This window comes from Mya arenaria, chromosome 2, assembly GCF_026914265.1.
Source record: "Mya arenaria isolate MELC-2E11 chromosome 2, ASM2691426v1".
NCBI classification, from domain to species: domain Eukaryota; kingdom Metazoa; phylum Mollusca; class Bivalvia; order Myida; family Myidae; genus Mya; species Mya arenaria.
In genome coordinates, this window is record NC_069123.1 from 54,858,974 (window position 1) to 54,873,190 (window position 14,217).

A 14,217-nucleotide genomic window follows, 5' to 3' on the forward strand; every position below is an offset into this window, starting at 1 on the left:
CTGCAGCACGAAGTTTAAAGGATCTTTGTACAACATTATACCTAGTCGGCCGTATACTGGTGCTTTTTTCGCATGAGTTCTTTTGATGACATTTAATCGATTTACGAAGACAAAGAAACTGAATCATCAAAAGACAACTCCGGCAGGGGGCGATGGCTCCCATAATTGCAAAACAACGGCATTTAGTTCTGTAAAGTCACCTTTGATACATTTCTCTGAAGAGGTGCCACGTTGATCTTGTTATCCAGTACATCGAATGAGCAGTGAATTTTGTTACAATGAATAATTGATTACTTCACAGTAGACAAAGTGGAAGATGATGTTTCAGTGAGTAAATAGAGAGGACTGTGAAGATTTATGATGGAGCATGCCTGGAAACGTAGAAATGGAAACAGAATATAACTGTACAGCAACGGCAACCAAGCAGTAATGAAAACATGGAAGTCATTTCTTTTTCAGCATTAAACATAGAAGAATATGAAAGTATAATATTCTTGACAGATAAACAGCAATCAAAACGTCGGTTAATTTTGTACGTTGTTCATTGTATTTATAGAGCAATATAAGGCATGATATGGCTTCGTTTGTGTATAACAATAACCTCTACAAGCTTTGCCTGAATAGCATTTATATAATTGTACAAATACTACATAACCTCAAATTATAGTTAAAAAATGCATAATGCTATTACACATTCAAAAGCAGCACTCCATTTAGCTTCTTTGACTAAAAGAAATGTATGTTGAATTGTTAAAACTAACGCAAATATATTGTTTTGGTTAATTAAACATACAATAGCAAGCATCATTCCATAAAGTAAGAGGGAAAAGTATTGTTGACAGATACTCAAATAGTTTTTTCTCTCTCACATTAATACGTTCATATGTATTATATATTTGTAAAGGGGTTGTCCAAATGGACGCGACGACAAGAACACAAATAATGAAGCATATTTATTCCTGAAAGCCAATCATTAAATAATTTAACATGTAAAGCAAGATTCTTTTATGTTGAGTGCATGTTAGGTTCATGTTTAGTGCGTTGTTAATAGCTCCAGTCATTTTGTAAATTATTTTTTATTTCTTTCTATTATTCTATTACGATAATACCAAGCGAGTATAAAGCTGTTTGATGAGAACATGACGACACACCGAACGAACTAATATGTATGATTATAATTGCCTGACATTAACCCGGTTTCAATAAACCTATTACTTTCTCTTGAGTACAATTCATGGTTTTCAAAAATCCCGTAAAATTGTAATTTAGTCTGTAAGGTTGGCCACTCTAGGAGGTAAGATGTCTTTCAGATCGCAAATTAATGGCTTTTAGGCTTTTTGCGGATTTCTAAGTGTATATTATATCACAAATACATCCAATTATGGATAAAAAAATGAGAAAGACTAATTTGAGAAATATATTATCCATAAAGGCATTGGATTTAAACTTCTTGTCGGCGTTAATGACTTGTTGTAAATCGATCTACTTGTTTTCCGTAATTGTGAGTTATATTCAGAATAGAAATGGATATCAGACAGACAGGCATACAGTTCATTTTTGACTTGTACATTCTAGACTGGCAACAATATGAACGGAATTAATATTTATAAAGAAGAAGAAGAAGAATTTGTCGATTACGTCAGAAAGTATTGCCCGCCTTTATATAAATACGTTTCCTTTTAAACGTAGGTCATGTGTTACTATGTCTTATGTTGAATAACATGTCGTATGTAATCTGTCTCTAATACGTTTTCAAAAGTAGTAAAATTGCTTGTTGTTACCGTATGTAATTCATTGAAGTTTTGGGTAGGACGTTTATAAGTTTATATTCCACCGTTATATTCCACCGAAAAACATTAATTAATATTCATTTACAAAATATTTTCTAAATAATAAAATCGAGTGTTGGCATTGGATTGTTACAATATGTTTTTAATAGATATCTAAACAAATCATTACTAGCCTAAGATTGATCCATAAATATACGTTCAATCGTTGTTGATTGACAATAAGCGCATTGAGACAAACTAAAATTGAGTTAAGCTGGTTCAAGTGGCAGTCTGACATGTTATTTTATTTATAATACGAGTCATTTGTTTAATATTTTATAGCTTCCATCAATGTTGATATTATAAAAATACTATTTTTGAAACCAATTTCCCAAATAAAGAGAACCGAAAATATATTGGGAATTATCACAAAATATTGTAGATACGAAGTAAGTTTAGCATACACCATTCTTTGAACTCAAACACCAATTTAATTAACAGTGACTTAACTTGTCTCTATTCAGTAATAAAAACTAATAGACAGTATTACGAAATGCACAACATGCGAGAAACTATTTTTTTGCCATTGGTCGATATCCATTTGCAGCTTGGCCAAGATAATATGATTCAATATTTGATGCGTTCAATGAACAGTTGGATTTCTTGCATATTCATATGGTGTTGATGGAACACATGTACATTTCACTTTATTCACTATATGCACGTTGTATGAATGTGAAGACATCTGAAGTATTATTTAATGCAAAGTTGGTCATTCGACAAAACTTTCTATTGTCATTTAAAGTAAGTGATAATGATTGACAATAATGATTGTCCCCTTTTAAGCTTTACTTCTCTACCAAGTACTCAGTCATCATCCCAATGTGTTGGTTGATATTCTTATACTTACACGATTATGTACATAAATGTTCCAAATAGCTGAATGACACACATTGTTTGCCCTCTTGACTGTAAATTACCGATTGCTTGATCTTTTGGAAATCTCAAACACAAACACTGTTTATTTACCTGTTGCATCCTCTTTGGAAAGTGACGCACGGATAGTGATGGTTAAAAAGTGCAAAGCAAGTTTAAGGGCAAGCAAAGTGCGTAAGTGCATTAGAGGGATAACCCTTCCTCCTTTTCTTAAGTAGGTCGATGTGTTGTAGCACTAACTAAATACATAACATAAGCAACTCTGATGCGTTGTTCACTTAAACTGATGAACTATTACTTCAAAATGAAATAATTGTCCTCGCATGTCTCCAATAAACTTGCATCCTTGGTTACTAATCATACCCTTCTGCGTCATTTCCACTTTTCTTTAAGGCCGTAGTTTGAATCTTAGGTCTTTATCGATGTTGCTACCGCTCACTTTGCCAAAGTTCGTGAATGGTAGCCTTTGGTACTTCTCCAAGCACAGAAAAGGTTTCGTTCGCCGGCGTTGTACCGCTCCGTTTGTCTAAAATTGTTCTCGTTTGCGTTGGTTCTTTTACACTTAATTTGCCTACATCTTTGAGATGGTGGTTTTACGTCGCAGGAAAGTTTGTCGGCGGTGTCATCACTCGCTTTGTGGACAAATATGCACCCTTTGGCATTCTTACAGCTATAACCACCGAGAAAAGTGCGCATGCCTTCGCTGTTACTTCTACCATCGTTATTATCAGACCTCCCGTAAAATAAGCTCATGCGACTTCCATCATTTTTTTCATTCATTGCATCATGCATTCTTCACCAATAAAACTGTCCACGGCAATTCATCGCTGTCGGCGCTACCGCTTCCATTTCTAAAATACGTGCGCGTTTACTTATGATTGTAGTTACTCTACAGTAAACCCTTTCCCCTCTATCCTTGTTTTCAGTTTCAATGGCGATTGTTCCTCATTTAAACGTTAAGACCGATGTCGTACACTGGATACGTTCCTTGCGTCTGATGGTTTTCAACAACGCAGACATTCTGAAAAGAACGCCATAAGAACTTTTAAGATGATATTCTTGTGTTTTTTTTACAAATTGTAATCAATGTAAACACACTTAGTTTTAATTTACTTTAAACATCCACGGTTATCTATGTGCAAAGATGGCATATTTTAACTACAAACATAACGAGCTCTACATCGTAACGGAAGTCATGCTCAAATAAGAAATACACAAGCTGCTATTGACTTCAAAAAGGTCACCGAAATCGGCCGATCGCGCGAATCATGTGCACCGTACCGTGTAGATTGTAAATTGCAGCTTTGTGCAGGTAAATCAATAATAACTCGTCATTGACGGAAAAAGCACGATAAAGTAGGTACTTTCATTTCATAATATTTTAGCAACCGGAGACGCTTTTTGGAGTGAAAGGGTGACCCCGCTTAAAGAAAATAAATGCCTTGTGGCGGGGCTTTGTAAAGTATTTGTAGTTTGGTCGACGGGTATTTTCCTCTTGCTGTACTTGTGTTTTTGTTCAACATGTTTCGACGTTAGAATTCATCTTTTCAATTGACTTATCTTTGCTTTTGGTATTAAAATAAATCTGCAAAAAAGAAATGGAAAAAATGCAAACAACATGCTGCGTAATCTGTAAACAGTTAATAGCATTAATTTACCAAACATGTATGTGACGGAAAAGGGTTATAAAACCGCCACATGAGGTATGTATAAATTGCACATCGCCTAGTCGAACATGTGCCTAAAGCTCCTAAGCTCAGCACGCAATTCAAAAGCAAATGTTTTTATCTGGTTTAAACAAAGTGACGAAACCATAAAACTACACCACATACTGATAAATAAGATTAGCATTACAAGTAACATTTCGCTTACAATGGCGTGAACCAGTTTTGATCAGCCTTTTGACCAAACCGTTAAATAGACCTAAATGTGTACTTAGTTCCAGACAATACAAGTTGAGTCATGCGATTGTTTAGACGTAACATGTGAGTATCCTAATGAGGTCTAACTCTAAGAAATGGCTTTGTTTGAAAAGTAATGTTTTCAATTACGTAAAATTCCCAACAGGTACGTTTTGAAGTCAATTAATTTCAATTCCTGAAATTGGTGAGTACGTTTAGACGTGGACATGTAAAAATGCTTCTATCAAAATAAAAACATAAGCGAAAACTAAATAAAAACATAAGCAAAAACATAAGCGAAAACTAAATAAAAACATAAGCGAAAACTAAATAAAAACAAGACCATTGTGATCACCTCCTAGCAGGAGGTTATAAAACGTAAATGTTTAGATTGGCATGTAGTATATACACTCATTGAGGTATTGCCAAGGTGAGCTAGATGCTACTCTTTTACTCACGCTTTTCTATGATCGTATAGTAAAAGGAAATCGGTCCTTTTAATCCAGTTCGAGCTAACGAGGATTGTAAAACAAGCGATATCGAGACAGCGTGTTTAGACTGTGTTATACAGTACATTCCAATGAACTCGCTTGTTGTTTACAATTAACAAAGATGACATTATTATTTGGTTTCCTGCTTGCTGAAAACATATTCTACTCTAAGTCAGTAAGAACATATGACTAAAATGAACTCTCTAGCTTAGCTTGTTCTGTCCTTCTTAATCATTAAGATTAAACATAAACGTTCTATATATTACGTATAATGCATTTCCCTAGCTGATGTTTGGTTCATTTATCGCATTATTTAAACTACGTTATCCTTGACGCCACTTGTTCTACGTGATTATTCCATCTCAATATAACGCTCACCTAGTGACACTCAATGTTATTATAGTTGCCCTTAAGTAAACGCAATTGAAAATGGAATCATTTTAAGCTTGAATTTACATAACATTATGATCAATTGAATGTGAACTTATTAGTGTTTGGTAGTTATACATTTTTTTATATTAAACTTCTGAAAATGAATAAAATTTGTAACATCAACGTCTATAACATTGACTACGAGAGAAGTTTTTTTGAAACATTTCATTGATTTTCTTAAAGCATTGGCTGCATATTTGTTTATAAGACATTCGCAATTGTATAATTCTTAAAGTTACGTCGCCATAGATATCGTCTTCCTTATTGCCTCTCATTGTCTCCAAAGATTTTTTTAATTATAAAATTATTCTAATGATTAAGTTTATCTAGTTTCCTAGGTTAACACATTATAGCTGAATAAAGGAAGTCTAATCTTATTCTGCAGATATAATACCTTTACGACAAACACATTATTCAAAACAACAACATATTCTAGTAAACCAAATTATGAGTTTGGTGTAAATTAACTGTTGCAAACAGGGATAATTTTCTTTATACCTTTTCTTATTTTACCAGAAAACTGAAATTTTAAATGACATTATCAAGACAAATACATAATATGATATTTTAGCCTTGAATAGCGATAAAGTGGGCAACACAAAACAGATGATAATTGGATTCGACTTACTCTAATATGACAATATTTATAACGTCTAGCATTTCTTTCAATATATAAATATCTGCCCGTTTCAATTTCCAAAAAATGAGATCACGAACGTAGTCTCGACATTTCATCTCTTATATATTCATTATAAATTAGTAAAATTACATTAAGATATTTTTTTTCAAATTTAAGCTCACTTTTATAAAGTCTATAGAAATCGTATTTGGACTGACTAGCTACAGTTGTGTTACACTCCTTTGTATACTGATCATACAGTATATGTTCAAACAGAGGTAAGAAATTAACATCAGCATTGGAAGCCGTGAAAGTACCACTGAATCCTATGTTGTCTTAAATTGTTTAAGATAAAAAAAGCCAAGTATTAGGTCTATTTAAAGGTACGACCAGTAAATTCAAAAATATATGTGAATTCTGTTAACTGGGGACAACATAGATAACGTCCTTTGTACTTTGTAATGAAAATCATACTTGGCAAAATGTTTAGCTTTACAAAACATACTACAAGTATTTAAATTTTTTTATATTGTTTTAGTAGTCGGGTTGAAATTTAAAAAAAACAACAACGTTTGCACATGTTTACTCATCTTTACAACGTTTACAATTACTGTTAAACAAGCCCGACTTTTTAACTTTTGTTTTATTTAGATAAGGCTATTTTTTTATTAATTGGTTAACGGATTTTTAAAAAAAAAATGTTGGACGGGTGGTGCGAAAAAAAAGAGGATTTCATACTCGTTCTAATTTTTTTAAAAATACATGTACATGTATTTTTCATAGCGTTTGTTGCGAAACCCAAAACCAAAAGATCAAAATAACAAAAAACAGGAAAGACATCTTCATAGATATATTATGAATGGCATTTGAAATGCTTTTTTTTAATTAAAGTTTTGATTTCTATGCAACACAATGTCTTCAATGCCTCAATAGTATAATGAATATTGATATGTTCAAATGCTCACTTTGTCATACACATATGTTTGGCTTTACAGTCCATTTTTCTCTCCTACCAATTTCATATCCAAATTAATGCAATCATTATATAAGCATTTTATACACTTTCACCTTAAAATAATGTCACATTTTAAGTCAATATTATTATAAACTTTCAGTTTTACTGTCACTTTTTGTTGATGTTTATTGAAGCACATCCTGACTGCAAGAGTTTCCCTATTTGCCACACTATTTCCACATATCAACCTTACAATGAATATGCCTGTGTCTCCTCATTGCTGGGCACTACTTCTTCTCAACAGAAAAAGCACAATGTTACAAATTTTACTGACTCACTTATTTATTAAATGAAATAAGGAAATGTAAATAATAAAAATGACTTTATAGTCAGTAATGAATTCTTTGAAGTTATTTCTCTGCAGCTTTAACAAAATTTAAGTTACCCCAGATTTTGATTACTTGAATAGTAGTCTCCATGTAATTTGTTTAACAATTAATGCCCCCCCCCCCCCGGGACGAACACAGGACAATATATTTTATCAGTTACTCTGGTTTATATGTGATTTGTTGTCATTGATACTGATATCAGCCTTGATGTCATCTATACCAAAAAAATAGTTTAAATGCAGATGGTATGTTAAAAATGGGAATTTATTTTTTTGTATGATCTCAGCTCAATTGAGGCCGCCATTTTGAAAACAATTTTTAAAACTGCATCCTTATGTTGCAAAGGAACAGGCAACAGGTTTTACATCATTTCATGTGCGCAAAAGAACACAACTGATTTCCTTTTTTCAATTTTTATTTTTGGAGTTTTCGAAATAATTGGGCGGCGGATCCGTTAACCAATTTATTAAAAAAGGGCTAAGTAATTATAGAATTGTCGTCCATAAATACCATCTGACATATTATCGTACACTTCTTAAAGTTATAGTATTCAATAGTAGATCATTGATCAAATTGAATTTTGCTATTGTTTAAAACAACAAGTCCACGATCACAATATTCCCGTACAGCTGTATCGTACACAACACATTGAACATTATTACACATAGTATTATAGTATTATTGTTCTACTGGAACGTAAACGAAATAGGACAATTGCCCGAAAATTCTGATAAATGTTTAACATCTATATTATCAAACATCGAATACAGATTTCTATCACATATAACGTAGTCAACAACACTTGCCGATGCATTATAACGGCAAGTAAAACGTCCAGGGTCAATACGACTATTCATTATATATAAAGTAGACATCCTAGAAAGGGATAATTATTTATTGTCAAATTATTTGGCAAATCACCAAATGGTTGTCTTATCGGTAAACCGATTGGTACAACATTATCGTCAGGAAATCAACATAGCGGTGAATATTAATATTAATATTTTCAACAAATCGGACCTTTGATACCATCTAGTATCTAGTTCATGAGATATCAAAATATCACCTAATTTGAAATAAAGACGGATATCATCCTCAAGCTTATCTAAGAAATCGAACTCAAATAATGAGGAATCTCTTTCGCTACACTAGAAACCTCAGGCGGAATATAACAACAGCTGTATATCATAATGTAGACCCAAAAAACGTTTTGTTGAGCTTTATCTACACTATGCACTTATAACAAAGAAACACACACAAAAGCTGATATGGACTCTTCAATACGACTGGTATATAATTAATAATTAATAAAAAAAAACTTATATATTTATAATGCAGCCATCTGCCTTGCTGCAATGTTAAATTTGTCAGTTTTACAGCAATTTCCATTCGAAAGTTATTAACATGATATGCATGTTTCCTATCTTTCAGATCATGATATATCCTGCTGACATCATAAATGTACGTAGACAGAAGTGCTTCAATTAACTCGAGAATATCCCTTTGGGGAATATACCACGGAAGAGAGACACCGATAGTTCGAGTTCAATACATGACTTTCGCCCGTATTGACTTTAAGTTTCACACGTTATTTCCACGGACAATTTCCTTGTTCTGAACGATGTATTGCTTCTGAGATAATTGGATTACTGGATAACATGAAGTCCGGAGTGCGCAATAATGTCTGGTTACAATTTATTTACACTGCGCTAATGCTTCTTTAAACGACTAAGGAAGCGGATTGAAGAACACGGATAACGTGACTTCATGTGAACTTTGTATGCAATATTTCATAGTTGTCGTATCAATACCGAATGCTTTGGTTAGTTCTAAATAGAAGCGCTGTCAAACAAATTGGTCTTATTTTACAGTTTAATTTAGCTTTTTCCAATTATTGGCTATCATGAAGTCAGCTTATTTGTTGTTTTGAAAATTTGAGAGTGTCCTATAAGTACTAATTTTAAATGTCACAGGCAAAAAAGTAATTTCCGCATAACACATAAACAATCAAATGCTAATATAGCCAAGAAAAAATATGAGTGAACAAGACCAAAGAAACAGAGTTGTCTTCCTCGGCGCTGGCGGGGTCGGGAAAAGCTCCATTTTGAAAAGGTTTCTGTTCAACACCTACAGTGATACTTACCTCGAAACAGTAGAAGACTTGTATTCTAGGGAATACACTATTCAAGGTGCGGAAGTGGTTGTTGATTTTCTGGACACCGCTGGGAAGTTGGTATTTCCAGCAATGAGGCGCCTGTCGATAACAACAGCACATGCTTTCGTTCTAGTATATTCGGTGACTAAGCCCGAAACGTTTGAAGAAGTAAAACGATTGTGGGAAGAGATCAAGGAAGTTAGAAGTAATTACGAGGACTTGCCATGTGTTGTTGTTGGTAACAAAGTTGACCTTGAGGATAACAGGCAAGTGGAGAAATTTGACGCACTAAACTGGGTTTATAATGATGAAAACTGTGGGGCGTTCGTAGAGGTCTCTGCTAAGAACGGTGAATGCATTGTAGAAGTGTTCAAATTACTAATGGAAAAAGCAAAGAATCCAAGAGCAAAGATAAATGAACCCTTTATGCCGCGCAGATTGAGTGAACATTCCCTGGAGGTGCAATCCCAGGCAAAGGTCAGTGCCGATAAAACTAGTGAAAATGGGAGCAAGTTTAGTAGAACCAGAAGTCTTATTCGCCGAGGAAGTAAGCCAAAGATTCGAAAGTCTCACGCCCGCTCCCAGCACCGACAGGACTGTGTTATTTCTTAGAAATTTCTGATTGAATATTTTAGCGATTTTAACAATACATACAATGTGATTTATTTTGGTGTTACGTAATCACGTGTATGCGTCTATAAGTCTTCTAGGCAACTTGTTTTAATCAAGATGTGAACTTTTAAAGGAATGCAATAGGTATTCAGATTATTTAAGCAGATATTAAATACTATCAATTGTGATATTAAACTAATGAAGTAATTCAGTAAGTTTAAGAATATAGTCAAACTCCGTTGACTCGAACTCCCAGGGACCGGCATTGAGCCTCGAGCCAAGCCGAAATTCCTACATTCAGTTTAAAGAAATGGGTCCTTAAAATCTTGTTCGAGCCAACGATGAAATCGAGCCAACGGGGTTCGACTGTATTGTCGTGGCAACATGCCATTAGAAAGTGAAGGATCACTATGGTTGTTTTAGAGAAAAATGGACGAAATGTTGATATAGTTGTATTTGGGAAATAGTATTTTAACCTTCTTCATATTTTACTTCTTTGACCTTGCTTGTGATTTTTTTTATTTAAACACCTGATCAAAAACTAGTTCAAAAATCAAAATATACCAACTCCCCTTTCATCAACATCCTCACTCTTGAAACAACCAAATATGTAAAAAAATATCATGTTTAAAATAAAAAGATAAAATGGTTATCCTATTTTTTAAATCTTCTATTGAAGCAGATTGCTCGAAAACTAGCTTTCAAACAAAATAATAATAAAAACAACAAAAAACAAACAAATGATGGAGCATTAATACGGTATTATATCATCTTTTTAAAAGATTTCTAAAATGTCTGGCTTTGCATTAGAATTCCCTGGACAATTCACTGAACAGGAAACTGACGTACCTCATACTTCATAGTCCAAAAAACGGCATCAAGAGAACGACCGATCTTAAAGCGAATCTGACTGTATTCTGGCAGTTAGATCGATTGCATATCTATCATGAAACACAGAGGAAAAATAGTTTTAAATTAAATATGGATAAGCAATGTGTTCAATATATTTATGAAAAGTTCAATTTAATTTATTTTGCGCATCACATTTTACTGTTTGGAACATAAATGCATTAATATAAACATATTGATTAAGGTTTATAAAAGATTCGGACTGAAACATGAGTCAATAGATATCTTTTATTACATTTAATATTTTATAAATGGTAAATTTTATTTCACACCATCGATTCTGTCTAACACAATATCTTGCTACCCTCATAAACAGTATAATTCTACATAAAATAAGCATTGGGTTAGGTTAAATGTACATTGTGGCTGTTTAAAAACTTTTTATATTTGTTTTAATGTGCAATAGTTTTACTGCTGTATATGATAGTTTTTGTGTGTCAAAGAGCTGGGATTTCAGAAATATATACGTACTTAATTACATTAGGCCAGAGCATATATTACATTTGAAAGTCTCCACCAAATTAGAAATATTGACACGATTGCTAAAGGCTATTAATTATATTGCGCTCTAGTTAATATTTCATTGTTCTGTATATCAACGGGTTCATCTCACCAAGAAGTTCTATCAAATTGAATCTTGTCTAAGACGAACATGGACACAAATAGACTGACTTTTCAGCTGTCTTATTTGATCTGAACCCACACAAAAAATGTCATATTGAACGATGTGTTAGCAAAGTTCAAACATGTTCATATATATTGTAAATAGAAATATCCGTTTCACTAAAACATATTTCTTTATGTATTTAACAATTCACAGTTTAAACTAAATAATAACCATTCTTCTAAACCAATAACCAGTTTCAATAAATAATCATAGAAATTTTCTAAAAAAACCCCACCCCTTTAATTTGTTTGTATATTAACTGTACATTTAAAATATGTATTGTTCTGCAAACTTAAAATCATGAACTTAATAGAACTTGGCCTAAATATTTACATCACGCCTCCAACGCTTCGCTCTCATCAGATATAGTTTCCTTTGCCCCGTATATCCCATGCGGGTCACCTTCTAACACAGTAACTTATAATATTGAAGATACATAATTAATATATCTCAGAGAATACTTATTCATGACTCATATATTTACATTAACACTTCATTCCTTAACGATGGTTGTTGTTTATCAATTTCATATTATATCTGTATAAAGTGCAATGGTATTTCCCATCGAAATCGCGTGCGTTTGTTTAATACTTCTGTCCTGCCATTAGGCGCAATAATACTAATGGGTGAGGCATATTTCCTACGGAATTATTTTTTTCAATGAAATCGTAGTAAAATTATTGGCGACATGCAAAACTGTAATCTGCAGTAAAGCAGTTAAAACAAGATAAGCAACGATAATTTGATTGATTTGAATGTAGATGATTTCATGATGGATGGAACAGTTGAAGAAACGTTTGTGTTTAATAGACTGTTAAATGTCACGAAAATGCAAAAACAGTTAGTAAGTTTATAATAACCTCTATAACGGGTGCATGTATGACGTCATGAGTGATGTCATTGAAAAAGTTTTACATTAAGCTCGATTCGGGCCGCAACATAACTCGGCAGCGGCATTTTGTTTCGACGCCATTTTTGCAGTGTTCATTCGTTTTGAAAGTGTTGTTTTTTTCGGAATTGACTGGATTACTGGGATTATTTACGCACAATACCTATTGGGTAATCAATTAATTACCTATACAGTCCTACTTTAATCATTATTTGTTTTGATAACTAATTTAAGCCTGAACATTTTGTTGAAAACATGTTCTTGATAAAATGTACAGCATCTTCGATCGGCATCAGAGAAAAAAATATTTGAAATTTCTTTGTTCATTGCATAAGACGTAATGGAATCATGTCCATATAAGTCGCATGTTCTGAATAAAATCGACAGAAATAACTTAAGTTCGGAGGAGTTAGTCGTTTAAGACATAATTTAGTGCTTTTAACAGTCGAAACAACTGCAGAAAAAAACACATCAGCTTGCCAGGAAAAGACAACTCAGCAGAAAATATGTAAGTTATATGTGGTTTATTTCATGTTTTGGTATTTGTATGCAGCTACATTATATATGCTAAAATATGTTTTTGTGCAAAAGTTTGCATCGTTGACCAACTTTCGGTCAGAAACCAGGTCGCCCAGCCTTCATTGTTATGATGCGGGCCCTGATAGCGCATGCATATGTAAAACAAAAAAAACGGTCATTAACGACACGTGAATTTACTGAATAATGCACGTTTTCTACCGAAAAAGCCCGGGTTTTGCGTTTTAATACACCACGATAACGGACCGAAAACACACAGTTTATGCAATAATACGTATTTATAATATTCTTGAAATTGAAAAGATAGAAAATAAACATATAAATAAGGAACTATTTTATCTGTGCATTCATTGTCGTATAAAATTAGGTTACGATAGCTGTTCTAATTTATCCACCGTTGAGAACAACGAGAGAAAGAAAAAAGAGAAAATGCTCTTGAATAATCAATTTATTTTAGCAGAAATGTAGATTTAAATAAATGTAAATATAAGTATTAAAATTCGACATGTTGCATTTTATTGGGGTATGGTATGCAATGGCGCAGTTCAGACTTCGGACTCCACCCATTTTGAACAGCCCCATTGCATACCATAACCCCAATAAAATGCAACATGTCGAATTTTAATCCTTGAATAAGCGACATTGTTATTGACCACGGTATATCCTTGGAATATATTGACAAAACTATATCAACCTGATTTCGTATCTGATCATAAACTTGAAGATAAAAAGCTGAAATCGATACGTTTTTATATGCCATAGTACAAATACCCTTTGGTCATCTACAACTGCACGTTACCTCATCATGATACTGACGTAAGTGAATTGGTTCTTAAGTTAATTTTAACACAAAATCGGAACCACCTGTTGCCATCAATTGTTTTCTTGTCTAGTGACATCATATAACAATTGCGATATTCTGACTTTCTTCATACTTTAGCTGTACAATTGCTATT

The 14,217-nt window shown here is 33.1% G+C and overlaps 1 protein-coding gene across 1 annotated transcript; it reads left to right on the forward strand.

The window, feature by feature from the left end:
• Positions 1-9,473: 9,473 nt before the first annotated feature.
• LOC128202935 (GTP-binding protein Di-Ras2-like) lies at positions 9,474-10,281 on the forward strand. The gene has a single exon (XM_052904127.1). It carries the CDS (start codon positions 9,528-9,530, stop codon positions 10,257-10,259), a length of 732 nt encoding a protein of 243 aa, XP_052760087.1. The 5' UTR covers positions 9,474-9,527; the 3' UTR covers positions 10,260-10,281.
• Positions 10,282-14,217: the final 3,936 nt, after the last annotated feature.

Bases quoted from the DNA above. Each gene is read 5' to 3' on its own strand.
- LOC128202935 (XM_052904127.1), top strand. From the start codon at position 9,528: ATGAGTGAACAAGACCAAAGAAACAGAGTTGTCTTCCTCGGCGCTGGC.